The sequence below is a fragment of the Heloderma suspectum genome, chromosome 3, assembly GCF_057233095.1.
Source record: "Heloderma suspectum isolate Gila_16-S chromosome 3, 16-S_ref, whole genome shotgun sequence".
NCBI lineage: Eukaryota > Metazoa > Chordata > Lepidosauria > Squamata > Helodermatidae > Heloderma > Heloderma suspectum.
Window position 1 is genome coordinate 224,050,686 of NC_139460.1, and position 16,379 is coordinate 224,067,064.

At 44.7% G+C, this 16,379-nt stretch overlaps 1 protein-coding gene across 1 annotated transcript in view; it reads left to right on the forward strand.

Moving 5' to 3' along the window:
* The first annotated feature begins 274 nt into the window (after positions 1–274).
* KIF20B (kinesin family member 20B) overlaps positions 275–16,379 on the forward strand; it is a 70,496-nt gene continuing 54,391 nt past the window's right edge. Inside the window, exons 1-8 of the mRNA XM_084845817.1 lie at positions 275–617; positions 6,602–6,749; positions 8,224–8,310; positions 8,406–8,525; positions 8,692–8,830; positions 10,423–10,607; positions 14,853–14,910; positions 15,135–15,329. Coding sequence (XP_084701943.1) covers positions 6,603–6,749; positions 8,224–8,310; positions 8,406–8,525; positions 8,692–8,830; positions 10,423–10,607; positions 14,853–14,910; positions 15,135–15,329 — 931 coding nt within the window. The 5' untranslated portion in view covers positions 275–617; position 6,602. The remainder of the gene's footprint in view (positions 618–6,601; positions 6,750–8,223; positions 8,311–8,405; positions 8,526–8,691; positions 8,831–10,422; positions 10,608–14,852; positions 14,911–15,134; positions 15,330–16,379) is intronic.

The following is a 16,379-nucleotide window of genomic DNA, read 5'->3' on the forward strand; positions in this document are numbered from 1 at the left end:
GGAACGATCCAAGGTGCTGAACCAGAACCAGCCAGAATTCTAACGGAGCGATCCAAAGTGCTGAACCCTAGGCTCAAAATGGGTTCAGCACCTTGGATCGCTCCGTTAGAATTCTAGCTGGTTCTGACTAAACCCCAGAATGGATCCACAACCCCACCGAAATAGGAGCCACCAGCCTCCACTGGCTTCAACTGAGCAAGACTGAGTTCAAAGCCGCATCTGCCGAGACAACTACATTTCCCAGCACGCCCTTCGGCGCAAGCGTCTAGCTCCCATGAGTCTTTACGGCTAGATTTGAAAAAGAGCCGCGGCGCAGGCATCCCTTAAGTGGCGTAGGGCAGGTTGCGGGCGGAGGTCTTCAAAGCGGGGGGTGGCCTGCTGAGTCTTTTGGGCGCTTGATGGGTCGGAGCCGCAGTGGCGGCGGCGGCGGCGGCGGCGGCGGCTTAAGGAGACATTTATTCGGGTGAAAGCGGCCTGTGGGTGCCTGCTCGGCCCTAGTTCCTCTGGCCAGCGGGGACTGGACTGGGACTGGAGTTGGCCTAGTCCAGCGTGGGGAGAACTGATTGGTGTGCAGCTGAATCCTGACCCGGTCGCTCCCCAACTCCCTATATCTGAAAGTAAGTAAAGAATGGCTCTTTCTCTTTTTATAGTCACTAAAACGGGTGTGGACAACGTGTGGCCCTCTAGCCTTAATTAATTAATTAATTACATGTATTAATTGCCCATCTGGCCGGTCACCCAGCCACTCTGGGCGATGTACAACAATAGAAACAGTTTATACAATAAAATTCAACAACAAAAACATCACATTCCTAAAATTACCCTAGCCCACCCCAAATGCCTGCCTGAACAACCACGTTTTTAATGCGTGGTGGAAACTCGTTAAAGAGGGTGCATGGCGGAGTTCCCTAGGGAGGGAGTTCCACAGAGTGGGGGCCACCACAGAGAAGGCCCTCTCTCTCGTCCTCACCAGCCTAGCTGTCCTGATGGGACAGAGAGAAGGCCATCCAAGGCTGATCTTGTTGAGTGTTGCCTATCTGGTGTTGCTGGGGGTGCTCCTTTTGGCCTACAAGTCCCATCAGCCCAGCAAAGCCAATGGTGAGGGATCATAGAAGTTGTAGCCCTCTTCCCCCAAATATCTGAAGGGCTAGAATTTGTTCAACCCTGCATTTAAGGGTGCAACTCGCTATGCACTCAATCCTATCCTATGAGCTGATCTGCACTCAAGTTTAAGCAGTGCTGTGCTTTATCAATCCAAACCTGACCTGCTAGTAAAGCTGTAATTATTTATGATTGGGTCTTCTTAGTAGATGTATCTATGTCTTCATGGATGGTTTTGAACCATGTGTTGTGATTTTGAAGTAATCTGTTTTGCAGTGAAGCCATAAGCTATGCCGTGCAGGGCCACCCAAGACGGACAGGTCATGGCAGAGAGTTCTGACAAAATGTGGTTCACTGGAGAAGGAAATGGCAACCCACTCCAGTATTCTTGCCAAGAAAACCCCATGGAACGTATCACAAGGCTAAAAGATATGACACCGGAAGATGAGCCCCTCAGGTCGGAAGGTGTCCAATATACTACTGGGGAAGAGCAGAGGGTATTTCCAAGTAGCGCCATAAAGAGTGAAGCGGCTGGGCCAAAGCCGAAAGGACACTCAGCTGTGGATGTGTCTGGTGGTGAAAAGAAAATCCGATGCTGTAAAGAACAATATTGTTTAGGAACCTGGAATGTAAGATCAATGAATCAAGGTAAGCTGGAGGTGGTCAAACATGAGATGGCAAGATTGAACATCGACATCTTGGGAATCAGCGAACTAAAATGGACAGGCATGGGCGAAATTAATTTAGGTGACCATCATATCTACTATTGTGGGCAAGAATCCCTTAGAAGAAATGGAGTAGCACTCATAGTCAACAAAAGGGTGGGAAAAGCAGTACTGGGGTACAATCTTAAAAATGATAGAATGATCTCAGTACGAATCCAAGGCAAACCATTCAACATCACAGTAATTCAAGTCTATGCCCCAACCACTGATGCTGAAGAAGCTGAGGTTGATCGGTTCTATGAAGGCCTACAACACCTTCTAGAACTAACACCAAAAAAAGATGTCCTCTTCATCATAGGGGACTGGAATGCTAAAGTAGGAAGTCAAGAAATCACCGGGATAACAGGCAGGCATGGCCTTGGTGTACAAAATGAAGCAGGACAAAAGCTAATAGAGTTTTGCCAAGAGAACACGCTGATCATAGCAAACCCTCTTTTCCAACAGCACAAGAGCCGACTCTACACATGGACGTCACCAGATGGTCAATATCGAAATCAGATTGATTATGTCCTTTGCAGCCAAAGATGGAGAAGCTCCATACAGTCAGTAAAAACAAGACCTGGAACTGACTGTGGCTCAGATCATGAGCTGCTTCTTGCAAAATTTCGGCTTAAATTGAAGAACGTAGGGAAAACCACTAAACCATTCTGGTATGACCTAAATCATATCCCTGATGAATATACAGTGGAGGTGAGGAATAGATTTCAGGGATTAGACCTGATAGACAGAGTGTCTGAGGAACTATGGACGGAGGTCCGTAACATTGTTCAGGAGGCAGCAACGAAATCCATCCCAAAGAAAAAGAAATGCAAGAAAGCCCAGTGGCTGTCTGATGAGGCTTTACAAGTAGCTGAAGAAAGAAGGGAAGTGAAAAGCAAGGGAGAAAGGGGAAGATATATCCAACTGAATGCAGAGTTCCAGAGAATAGCAAGGAGAGACAAGAAGGCCTTCTTAAATGAACAATGCAAGGAAATCGAGGAAAACAACAGAATGGGAAAGACTAGAGATCTCTTCAAGAAAATTGGAGCTCTCAAGGGAACGTTTTGTGCAAAGACGGGCATGATAAAGGATGAAGAAGGCAGGGACCTCACAGAAGCAGATGAGATTAAGAAGAGGTGGAAAGAATACACAGAAGAACTATACAGGAAAGATCTTAATGTCCTTGATAGCCATGATAGTAATGTCCTTGATAGCCATGATAGTGCGGTCACTGAACTTGAGCCGGACATCCTAGAGAGTGAAGTCAAGTGGGCCTTAGGAAGCATTAGTAACAACAAAGCTAGCGGAGATGACAGTATTCCAGCTGAGCTATTTAAAATCCTAAAAGATAATGATGTTAAAGTGCTGCACTCAATATGCCAACAAATTTGGAACACTCAGCAATGGCCGCAAGACTGGAAAAGGTCAGTTTACATTCCAATTCCAAAGAAGGGCAACGCCAAAGAGTGTTCAAACTACCGCACAATTGCGCTCATTTCAAATGCCAGCAAGGTGATGCTCAAAATCCTACAAGCTAGGCTTCAGCAGTATGTGAAGCGAGAACTACCGGAGGTACAAGCTGGGTTTCGAAGAGGCAGAGGAACTAGAGATCAAATCGCCAACGTTCATGGAGAAAGCAAGAGAATTCCAGAAAAACGTCTATTTCTGCTTCATTGACTACGCTAAAGCCTTTGATTGTGTGGATCACAACAAACTGTGGCAAATTCTTAAAGTGATGGGAGTACCAGACCACCTTACCTGTCTCCTGAAAAACCTGTACGAGGGTCAAGAAGCAACAGTAAGAACCAGACATGGAACAACCGATTGGTTCAAAATTGGGAAAGGAGTACGACAAGGCTGCATATTGTCACCCTGCTTATTTAACTTATATGCAGAGTACATCATGAGAAATGCCGGGTTGGATGAATCAGAGGTCGGAATTAAGATTGCTGGGAGAATTATCAACAACCTCAGATATGCAGATTATACCACCCTAATGGCAGAAAGCGAAGAGGATCTCAAGAGCCTCTTGTTGAGGGTGAAAGAGGAGAGTGCAAAAGCTGGTTTGAAACTCAACATTAAAAAAACTAAGGTCATGGCATCTGGCCCCATCACTTCCTGCCATATAGAAGGGGAAGAAATGGAAGCAGTGACAGATTTTACTTTCTTGGGCTCCAAGATCACCGCAGACGGTGACTGTAGCCATGAAATTCAAAGACGCTTGCTCCTTGGGAGGAAAGCTATGGCCAACCTAGACAGCATAGTAAGAAGCAGAGACATCACCTTGCCGACAAAGGTCCATATAATCAAAGCTATGGTTTTCCCAGTAGTAATGTATGGCTGTGAGAGCTGGACTCTAAGGAAGGCTGAGCGCCGAAGAATTGATGCCTTCGAACTGTGGTGCTGGAGAAGACTCTTACGAGTGCCCTGGACTGCAAGGAGGTCAAATCAGTCCATTCTAAAGGAAATCAACCCTGACTGCTCATTGGAAGGACAGATACTGAAGCTGAAGCTCAAATATTTTGGCCACCTAATGTGAAGGGAAAACTCTCTGGAAATGACCCTGATGCTGGGAAAGACTGAAGGCAAAAGGAGAAGGGGACGGCAGAGGATGGGATGGCTAGATAGCATCACCGATGCAATGAATATGAACCTGAGCACACTCCGGGAGAGTGCGCAGGACAGGAAGGCCTGGCGTGCTATGGTCCATGGGGTCACGAAGAGTCGGACACGACTGAACGACGGAACAAGCACAAGCAACTGAACCATAGTGCAGAATTTTTTGCTAGGTGTTACCTGGAGTACTGTGTTTTCTTACTTGGAAGTAAAACCCATGAATGTTAATGGGGTTTACTCCCAGGTAAGGGTGTGCATAGAATTTTCCCAACCCATCCATTCTATGCTTGTTTACTTGGAAGTAAATTTCCATATAAGCCTGGTCCTCTGTCTTTTTTGTTGTTGTTGTTCAATCGTTCAGTCGTGTCCGACTCTTTGTGACCCCATGGACCATAGCACGCCAGGCCTTCCTGTCCTGCGCACTCTCCCGGAGCGTGCTCAAGTTCATATTCATTGCATTGGTGATGGTATCTAGCCATCTCATCCTCTGCTGTCCCCTTCTCCTTTTGCCTTCAGTCTTTCCCAGCATCAGGGTTTTTTCCAGGGAGTTTTCTCTTCGCATTAGGTGGCCAAAATATTTGAGCTTCAGCTTCACTATCTGTCCTTCCAAAGAGCACTCAGGGTTGATTTCCTTTAGGATGGACTGATTTGACCTCCTTGCAGTCCAGGGGACTCGTAAGAGTCTTCTCCAGCACCACAGTTCGAAAGCATCAATTTTTCGGCGCTCAGCCTTCCTTATAGTCCAGCTCTCACAGCCATACATTACCACTGGGAAAACCATAGCTTTGATTAGACGGACCTTTGTCAGCAAGGTGATGTCTCTGCTTCTTACTATGCTGTCTAGGTTTGCCATAGCTTTCCTTCCAAGGAGCAAGCGTCTTTTAATTTCATGGCTACAGTCACCGTCTGCGGTGATCTTGGAGCCCAAAGTTGGCAGTAAATATCACCGTGTTCTATGGGAAATATGCTCCAGTTAGTGTGGCGTTTTCAGCCTGTCCAGTGCCCATATTATAAGTTGCCTCCCCCCCGAAGTTTCAGTGGTCTGTGTAGCTATGTGTTTTTTAGATAAGTGAAAATGTTATAGTTCATTAAGCATTGGGGGAATGGGATTTAGGGCATAATCCTATGCATGTTGAGACAGAAAAAAAGTCCTACAATTCTCAGCATTCCCCAGCCAACAATGAGAGAATGCACCAGATTTGCAAAGTGATAGAAGGGCCCTCCTCCTAATTTTTGCATTTAATGTTCTAAATACAGTATGTGGCTAAACAGTGAGGACAAATGTTTATTGATGTTTTAGGTAAGGCTGGAAAAAAATATTGCAAATTCCTGTCTGCCTTGAATTTTTTGTGCCCAGCTAACTGTTGTAGGACTTCTATGATCATCATACACCAAGCGTGTGCATGCCAATTGTATTTCCTTCCTTTGAGCTTCATATAACTGTGATGGCAATAATCACTACATTAGTAGCATTACTGGCTGCCTCTTCATGTCCACAGTCAAATGCCAACAGCTGCGATTTCATGCTAAAATGGTGATTTCAATTTTTTCTGTCTTTGGGGATCCCTTTCCATATCCTCTTGTCTGCTGAACAAACCCTGTGCATCTGTTGCACAACCTCTGTGCCTTACAGGGGATTTGGGGTGGGGTGAGTGTTCCTGGGCACACACTTGGTTGACATGACATGTTGCCCAGGTCTTTAGGGCAGGGGTGAGCAACTTGTGGCCCTCCAGATGTTTTGGCCTACAACTCCAGTCCTAGCCAGCATAGCCATAACATCTGTTGCCCATCCTTGCTATATAGAGCCTTGCTTTCAACATGCAGCATGGAATACTGTGTCTACACATTATCATGCAAGATTGGTAGTGGTGGGCAAGCTGTTTTACAGGGAATTTGATCAACATTGCTGATCTTCTCACAGAGGAACTTCTGAAACTTCTGAGGAACTAGGGGACACCTGGTATAAAGCCTCGCTTTCCCTGTTCCTTCTTTGTGCTCTCGCTTTTTGCTGTGTGCGAGGGAAACTTGGGCTAGGAGGATAAGGCAAAAGATACATCACAGGAAGTATAGAACCTGATCCGACAGAAAAGTTTGTCACCAAATTGTGTAGTTGTCAAAGCTTCAATTTATTGTTGGTTGCTTTCAAGCAACAGTCTCTCTCTCTTGTCTCCCTTTAATAGGATGGAGGCAAATTTGGATAAGTCGGGAATTCCCAGGCCATCCTTTCTTTCTGCTGTTGAGTTGTCCCCAAGAACCGGCCCTGTGGATGCTAGTGACATTAAGAGAAATCTCTATGGTGACTTTTCGGCAATCTCTGATATAAGCCAGGTAAGACACCCAAACACATTTCTTCCTCAAAGCCTGGTTCACTTGTGGAGAGGAGGGTTGATTGCTGATCTCTCTCTCTCTATTATTTAGGCTTGTCATAAACAGTGGCATATGGATACACCTTTGTGTGCATGCTTCTATAAATCTTAAACATATTATGACCTGAATCATAATTAGACAGTTCTGTTAGGTTTTTTGGTTAGAATTTTTATCTGTCTCTTTTTCCAGAAGGGTATTCAAGGTGACCAGCTGTGACCCTATACACACTTACCTGGGAGTAAGTCCCATTAAAGACATTACTAGTTCCTTCTGAGTAGACACGTATAGCACTGTTAATCTCCAAAAAGAGAGGTGGGCAAGTTGTGGCCCTCCAGAAGCTTTTGCCAACAGTTTCCATCAGTCCTAGCCTGCATACCCAATTGTAAGGGATGATGGGAGTTCTAGGCCAAAACATCTGGAGGGCCACAGCTTGTCCACCTTTGCCTTAAGATATCACTCAGTTGTATTGTACTTGTGGAAGTGGTCTCAAATATTGGTTTGGCTGAGATGGATTTGGCCTTGGAATGCTCAGTTACTCATGGAATTAAACGGCTTCCTGTGCAGCTTCTGTGAGGGAAGGAAAACTCGTCATTTTGGCTAGGATGACAACATTGCACTGGGGATGGCTGAAGAATGGAAAGAGGTCTTGAGTGGTAGGGAAACTAAGTGCACGGAGTTCAAAGGCAAATAGTATGAATGAAGGGTGCAGGGTAGGAAGCAGACTGAAGACAAATCTGAAGGAAAGTTAAGTGGAGTATGAGGCTTGAGGAAGAAGGCATAGGAGCCAAAGAATTAAGGCAAGAAGGCAGTAATTGGAAATGGGCCTCTGAAGAAATTTCACTGTATATAGAAGGAGGGGCGGTATACTAAGGAGGTGTGGTATGTGAGTACTCCCTAGCAGTACTAGGGAGGCTGGCCAAGGAAAGGCTAAAGGAAGTGGCTACTAGCTAGGGGCAACGAGGGCTTAGAAGCAACGGGTACTTGTGGTAGGCGAATTTCACGGTGATCTGATCTAACCAGACAACTATTTGGGAGCAGGCTTCTAGTACAATTCAAATCCCACCCTTTCTCTAAGAGAGGACTCCCAACTTACTATCCCTCTGTCATACCATGAGTTGTCATAACTCTTAAGAAGCTAGATCCAAAGTCCTAAGAGCTTGAGCTGATAATTCCACTGCTCCTAACAAATACTGCTGATGTCATTGCGCCTTGTTAACCTGCATGTTAATGGGCCTTTTTGTACTGAAGAAGTTGCCTGTCTTTGTTGTGACAAGTAAAGTGCTAAGTTGTCTGCATATGAGAAAAAGAGCTAGGAGAAATGGTTCAACTGGGGGGAAAGCGTCTTTTTGAGACTAACATCTCCTTATAAAATTGTCAGTCCAGGGTACATGAAAATTCTTCTTGGACAGTAACTATGTTTTTCTCATTTATTTAGAGAGAGAGCTTGGAATCCAAAGAACGTATCCATGTCTGCCTACGCATTAGACCATTTATGCAGTCAGAAAAAGAGAGTGATTCTCAGGTGTGACTTAATTTTAGAAAGAATTCTAAAAGCAAAACCTCATTAAAGGTATGCCATCTGCTCAGTTAAAAGTCTTTTTTCCCGCTTTCTTACAGGAATGTGTTTCTGTTCTTGATCCAACAAGCATTGTATTAAAAGCCCCCAAGAGTTCCAAGGTGTTTAGGCTTAGTGAAAAAAACATGGGGCAATTGGTGCAGAAATTTACTTTTTCACAGGTAAGTAAAGTTTTTAAAAGGCTAACTTTTATCCCATAATATGCAAACTTCATGCATGACTAATGAAGCATTTATACAACTGGAGAAGCTTAAGAAAATGAAGACTTTATTGATCAATTTCATGGACAATTTTATGCTGCTCAAACTCTTCTCGTTAATTTATTAGGTATTTGGCCCTGAAACAACACAGGAAGAGCTCTTTGAAGGTACTGTGAAGCAGCCAGTACTAGACTTCCTAAAGGGGCATAGTCGCCTTGTATTTACCTATGGTGTTACAAATGCTGGGAAAACATACACATACCAAGGTACAGCTCAACTTCCATGATTCTCTGAAAAAATGTTAACTTCAGTTGCATGTTATCTGCTCAGGTTGTCTGTGCACTGTCTATGTTACAGACTATTTCTTCAGATTGTTTTTTGGCTGGGATTATATATATACACACACACACACACACACACACACACAGATTTGTTCTTGTCTGAAGGATTTTATGATACAGGATTTCTGTATTTAGTATGATCATGGATCAGAAGGTAATGTATGCGGTGTCATTCCCAAAATGTCACCACAGAGTTTACAAAAATCCTGGTATTAATACACAGCGTTTGTAGATAGAGCACTCTGAGATCAAGCATGCCTTTTCATTTTTCACTTTAAAAGGTTATGTGGTGTCTACATGATTCACATTTCATATAAGAGCATACGAAATAATTGTTACAAACAAAACACTTAAAAAAAATGTGTCTAAGAATAGTTTCAGGACCATTGTCTTTATGGGAACCTGATTTGGCATGTCTGCTTGTCACTTATAGTAAGATCAAACTAAAAACGTATATCATGTTAGTTTTACATCCCATATAAATTATATCAAACTTTCCCAAAATAGCCAAAAGTTTTTGAACTGAAATATTTGATGGGTGGGGCGGAAACGATCAAGTACACTGTGTGGTTTCAATGTTATATTCAAAGCCAATCTTGCAAACTGCTTTATTGGGATACTTGTAAATATTTGAAGACATTATCATTAAACCACATGCACTTCAATTTTGTAGTTTCAATCTGAAGGGAAGATAGGCATGGAATTTCTAACATGCTCCAAACACTGTATATAACTGTACTTCCTAGGGATAATTCCCTGGAAAAAATGAATTCCAACTTTTCAAACTGCCCATTTTGACTGGTGTTGGGCTGATTCTTTGAGTTTCTAAGGGCGCAATCCTATGGGGGTGGGCAACTATCCAGTGCAGGGCAGGCGGAGTGCAGAGGGGGTCTTCTCCTCCATGCTTTGGACGCCCTGCATTTGCGCCTAGATGGCTGATTTCAGCTGTCCAACTGGTGTACCTTGCAGCAGGGGCGGGAGGCTGGACGACGCATAGGAAGTGTATTGGTGCGTCTACTGTTCCCTCCCCACCCCCAGCAACGCCCCCTTTTCGGCCGTTCCCTACTGCTCTTACGAGCATGGAGCCAGGTATGACCCGCGCCTCCTATGACGCAGCGGGGGAAGGGGTGGGGAGTTGGATTTGTCTGTCTAGATGCTGTCTAGAGGCCATAGGATTGTGCCCGAATTAATTTTGTGAAATGCAAAACTTTCTTTCTGCGCCACTGCTGCCTGTGCATCACATCTGCGTGTTAATGTCTTCCACTGTTGGCAGTTTAAAGTCTTAACGTTTTTAAATGGTTGCAAGTTTTAATTGTTAAGTCACATCAGGGGCCTATTTGGGCCAAAAGGTGACATATATCTACAAGAAAAAAAAGTTCTATGACTTAATGTTTGGATAAATGTCACAGTGCCAAATTGCTTGGGTTGATAAAATACTCTTGAGAGGAGCTTTATCTTGATCAACAAAGGCAGTAACCCTATGCATGCTTACCTTAGTCTTGTGTTCTGCATGGCAGGCACTGAAGGAGATAGTGGCATTCTCCCAAGGGCACTGGATCTGTTGTTTGAATGCATTCAAAATAAACTATATCCAGAGATGGATCTCAAACCCCATCGATGCCGAGACCACAGAAAGCTGACTAAAGAAGAAATGAGAGAAGAAATGATGGTCAAAAGCTCACTGCTTCGTCTTGTGAAAGAGGTGTGGCAACTGGTTTGTTGACATGTACTAACAGCTCTTTCTAAAGAAGCCCCAAACAGCTTAGAGCCATCCTGTGGGTGGGACGGAGTGGGAGAATCTGGGGTGGGGGTCTGAACATAAGAGATTTCCTGCTGGATCTGACCAAAGGTGTATCTAGTCCACCATTCTATTTGCACAGTGGCCACCAGCTGCCCCAGTGGGAAGCCCACAACCAGAACATGACCGCAATAGCATCCTCCCACTCATGTTCCCAGCAACTGGCAGACAGAGGCCTATACTGTCTCTGTTATGGGAGGTAGCATATAGCCATAATAACTAGTAGCCATTGATAGCCTTATCCTCCATGAATTTTCCCAGTCTCCTCTTAAAGCCATCCAAGTTAGTGGCCATAACTACAAGCTATCACCATCTTCCACTTCTCAAGGCTGGCTGCATGGGGGGAGAAGGAGAGGGGGAAATACTTGAGCCCAGTGCTTTGCATGGCTACACTCCCACTCATGCATATAAGGCTAAATCCTGGCTTGATGTTTTACATGCGAGGCAGACAGTAAACCCTTTAGTGTATTTAAAGGGGCAATGCAATTCTGCAAAACACACCTTGGATACTAAAGGCAAACTGTCGTTATGAAAAATGTTTATCTTGAAATGGTTTTTAAGCTACCTTGAGCATACTGGAAAAATGTGGCCTATAATGTGCTACAAAATAATCCCCCATTTTTCAATGACAAGTCATTCAACAAATTAAAAGCAATCCTAAAAATGAATTGGATGGCAATTAAAAAAAAAACACCAAGTTGAGACTTTCCTCTCTTCTTAGGCATTTGGCAGCATATGATAAGGTTTTAATCAGTTTCTGGGTTTTCTTATTGATTGTTGATTGAACTTGCTTGCCTGAAAATTTTTGGACCTGTGGGCACATTTGGGAATTGGAGAAACTGCTGTGGGCACCACAACAAAATGAATCCCATGGAGGATGTGGCTTGTCACCTCATAGCTTTTGCGGGGGCCTGGCTCGTCAAAAGAGGTGGTGGAGACAGAAATACCGAGGCTTGAGGCTAGGGATGTACGAAAGTCACTTACCGTTTTGCGGATCTGCTTCGCGGTGGGGGAGGAGGCGCTCTGTCCCTCCCCCCCAGAATCTTCGGCTGGCTGACTGGCTGTGCTCCGCAGCGGCTCCACAGAGCAGCCGCCCAGGCCAGAGCTGTCCGCAGCCGGATTTCCGGCCGTGGAGGGCTCTGGGTAAAACAAAAACCGCATACGCAAATGGCGGTGGCTATGGCTGCTGCCATTTGCGTTCCTTATTTTTGGCCGTCTTAGTCTACGTAAATATTTACGTAGACTATGACGGCGAAAACAAAGGGGAACGCAAATAGCGCCCACTACGCTATTTGCGTTCCAATTTATTTTGGCCGTAGTAGTCTACGTAAATATTTATGTAGACTAAGACGGCCGAAAATAAGGAATGCAAATGGCGGTGGCCTTAGCCGCTGCCATTTGCATACGCGTTTTTTTTAGCCTGCCGTGATAGGCTACGTAAATACATACGTAGCCTATCACGGCATGAAAGAGGAAGCGAACGGCGGCCCCAGGGCGGCTGGCATTCGCAAGTTGCTGCCTACGGAAGCAGGTATGTGCTCTGTTTTGCGCTACTTTCGTGGGGTGGGGGCTTCGTGCCACCCGACTTTCATGGGTTGGGGGAGGCGGGGGGCTTTGTTCCGCGATGGATTTCGGGGGGCCGAATGCACTTGCATTCAGCCTCACCGAGATCCGTCGCAGAATTCTCTGACATCCCTACTTGAGGCTGGGAGGGAGAGGGGGATAGCAAGGTAGAAGGGATAGAACACTTTTCAAGTTTATTTAATTAAAAATAAATATTTGAAATGGGCAGGGAGCGGATAGCCTCACAGGGACTCCTGGCTTAAAGAGAGAGGGGGAGAGGTGTGTGTGTGTGTGTGTGCGCGCTGTCTGTTTATATGTTTGTATCTTTGTAAACCGCCCAGAGAGCTTTAGTTATTGGGCGGCAAAGAAATGTAATAAATGAAATGGATGAAATCATACAATCCATAGTGGCAATCAGCGAACTAAAAAATTACATGATTATCTAAGCCCTTTTGTAAAGCAACATACAGATGTGTCCTGCTCCACCCCACTCTGTGGCCATTCATTGTGCAGAGAGAGGAAGCAGGTCCTATCCTAATGTCCGTATTTCCTCTACGTGTGCAGGCCCCTTTGTGTGATAGGGCACCCTGAGGTCTTTGGGGTTCCAGGTCCCTGAGAAAGAGCTTACAGATATGCACAACCCCTCTAACACTAACCATGGGTATGTTAGTGGTGAGACCTTCACATATTCCTGCTGCAGCAGCAGATCCTCCTAAAAACTTGAACATTTGTTGGACATCACTGAAGGCATGAATGAAAACTATCTTGTTTGGCCTGATTTAGAGCAGAAATCCGTGTAATAGGGGGACCCATGGCTGGAGCCCTGGTCAATAGGAAGAAGGTGTGGGGGAAATTGCTTGAGCGTGATGATATTGCATTACGGGTTTCAGGGAGAAGGGAAAAGATGGGGCCTCAGCAACACATCTCAATTAATAGGAATTATACATTCCCTCAAAATAACCATCTAGAATGACAACTGCAGAGAACTACTGCAGTATCGTAATTTCATCCTGTGATTTGTCCTCTAGACAAACATGTGCGGTGCATCTTTCCTTCTCTCTCCTTTTCTCCCCCCACCCCCCGCACAACTTGAAACCACTGCCAGCAGGGCTGTTGCTAAAGTTCATTGCCATTTTGAACAGTAATGTAGCATTCGACAGGTTTCCCCCAATGTGGTGCCCTCCAGCTGTCTTGGAGTACAGCTCCCATTAGCCCTAACCATTGGCCAGGCTGGCTGTGGCTGATGGGAATTCTAATCCAAGACCTCCGAAGGGCACTATGTTGGGGAAGTCTGGACTTGCTCATAGGCCGTGAGCAAGGAATGCTTCAGGCCATCAGTAAAATGATGAGCTAACCCCTTGGCTAGAGCAGAGCAGGATGATCATGCCCTCTGCAACCCTTCTCTTCTTCCAGCAGTGCAGCACCTTTCTCATCTTGCACGGTGCTACAACCTTCCACGGACACTCGGAGATCAAGTGGGATGTAATTAAAAGCTAATGCATTCTTGGTTGTAGCAAATGTGTTAGGGGTTGCCTTCCGACTCAGCATACTTGAGCAGGTATAAAACTACTACTTTTTGGAGTGCCGTTGCTGCTTTCTCCTGGGCCGTCGTTCTAGGTATTTATTTTGAAATGTTGTATGACAAGCAAACGGATGTCGTCATGAGTCGTTGCCAAAACCAGTGTGCTTTGCCACCAAGGCTCTGTTGTGGCACGAGACAGAAGCCTGTTTTATCAGTGGCATGAGAGGAGGAGAAAAAATAATTTAGCTCCAAAAGGTGCAAGTAATGGCTGCAGATAGGTCACATTATTATGCGAAGACCCAAACATTCACGAGCCAATCCAAGTGGGCGTTAGGGGCCATTGGTAATAATGTCTAGCGCAATAGCATGAATGCCTAAAGTGGGGCAGCAAGTTTCCACTGAGGAAATGCTCCACTGCCTGCAGTGGAGATCCATAGTGTCAGATTTGCTAACTGATTATAATCAGCAGCCTTGTACTGGAGTTTCTGTTGTTGTTGATGGATGCTGGTAACACCAGGCTCTGCAACAGAATGGCTGAGAGACTGAAATGCTTTTCCACTGAAGTTACAGTTTTTAATCTTACCAAGGAGATCACGTTATACAGTTGGCAAAGTGGATTCTGGCCCCATAAGAGCTTATTCATCAACATCTTTAAAATGAGTGATGGCTTTGTTTAGTTCCTACAGCAGACCAGTACAGCTCCTCCTGAAATATTGCCATTTATGTGGTAACCGTACTACAGTTACCACATAAATGGTAATATAGTAGTTTTCCATTGGTGGAGGGGTGTCAAAAGGCTGCATGTAGACCACCAAACCATTTCTGATGGCCTGTCAGACCCCCGCTATCAGCCACCAAGACTGCACTGCCTGTCCTTTATCTCCAACCTTCGATGAGAGATCCGAGATAAGCAAGGGAAGCTCCAGGTAAGTAGGAGTGTGTGGGAGAGGGAGAATGAGGGAGAACGTGGCCCTTGGGGCTGTGGAAGTTGTGCAGCCCTCCATTAGCGCATCATAATTTTTCTAATGCTATATTTGTGATACTTTGTTCCTCTCAATTTCCAGCTGGATTACCCAAGTGGCATTAATGGGAATCACAGCAGAACTACTGATAATTCTGAAGGTATGTTGTGTATCTGAAAGAGCGAAAGGTTAGGCTGCATAAATGCCATGTGAATGCTTGAAGCAGTATTCGAAAGCAAGCTATCTCTGATACCTCAGATCTGTGCTTCTTCAATCTTGGCTCTTCCACTGCAAAAAATGCTGTTGAACAATGCTGTTTGACATTGCGTTGTTGGATAGGGCTCATTTCGGCAGAATATTCATGTAACTCCAATGTTCTGCCAGACTCGAAGGAATTGGTAAAAGAAGCCAAACGGTCCATTGTGGATGAGGAAAGAGGTGCAAAATTCTCCGTCTGGGTTTCGTTTTGTGAAATTTACAACGAGTGCATTTATGACCTGTTGCTCCCAATGTCCAGCGACAAGAGAAGGAAGATGCTGCGCCTTGCACAGGACATAAAAGGCTGTTCATATGTTAAAGGTAATGGACATCTCAATGATTGGCGACCACAGTTTTGGTAGCCATAAAATGCTCTGTTTATCCAGTAGGAAGCAGGCTTTCTTTTACTACAAATGCAATTTATCCTTGGGATGTGAAGGAAAAGCTCTGCTCTCCATGCCCTCCCATCCCAATTAATACTTCTCGGATTAGGTTCGGCAAGGTTGTTATTATTAATAATATATGAGTGTAAAAGTACAGAATAGTATTACAGTATGTAGCAGATGTGAGACAAATTGGCATCTTCTGGTAGATCTCTGGATGTTTTGCAGTAGACCAGCAAAGGTTTCTTACAGTCAGTAATGTAAATAATAGTAAGTAAAATTGCAATCCCTGTCTCCTCTGCAATGGCTGGCCTTGTATTTATTGCTTATCAGCCTCAGTGTTCCTCTCTCCTGTAAAACATAGATATTAATAGGTCTTGCTGCTGGTTTTAGAGTTTTGCGTTCAAATCCTTGAACTGTAGTAACTTAGGTGCCGATCGATATTGTGTGTGTGCGCGCGTGTGCATGCGCGCATGTGTGTATACACACACATCATATGCATATGCATATACACAAACACATATATATGCATGCAGGCTGTTCCAGTGTATGGTTTCTGGGACACACCATTTTTGCACCTGGCTCCGGCTGGTGGATCTTGGAGTTCTAGCAAAATGGCTCAGTAGAACCCACAAGCCGGAAGTCTGCCCACCCCTGATACATAGTATACAAGATTAAGACTATAGAATGTGAAAGACATGAAATATTAGAGACAACAAGGTTGCAATCTTATGTACACGTACCTGGAAGTAAGGCCACATGATGGGACTTGCTTCTGAGCAGACATGCATAGGGCTTTGCTGTAAAAGATATCAGAAATATTTGAAAAATGAATAACATGAGGTAGGTGACTATTGTCAGTCCTTTACTGTATCATCTCCTGCTGAAGGCTCCCTTATGTAGGCAGTAGGTCTAATTTTATTTCACCATAGTTTTAACACATCATGAATCTCTTAAACTGGGTAAACTGACCTTACTTCAATATCAT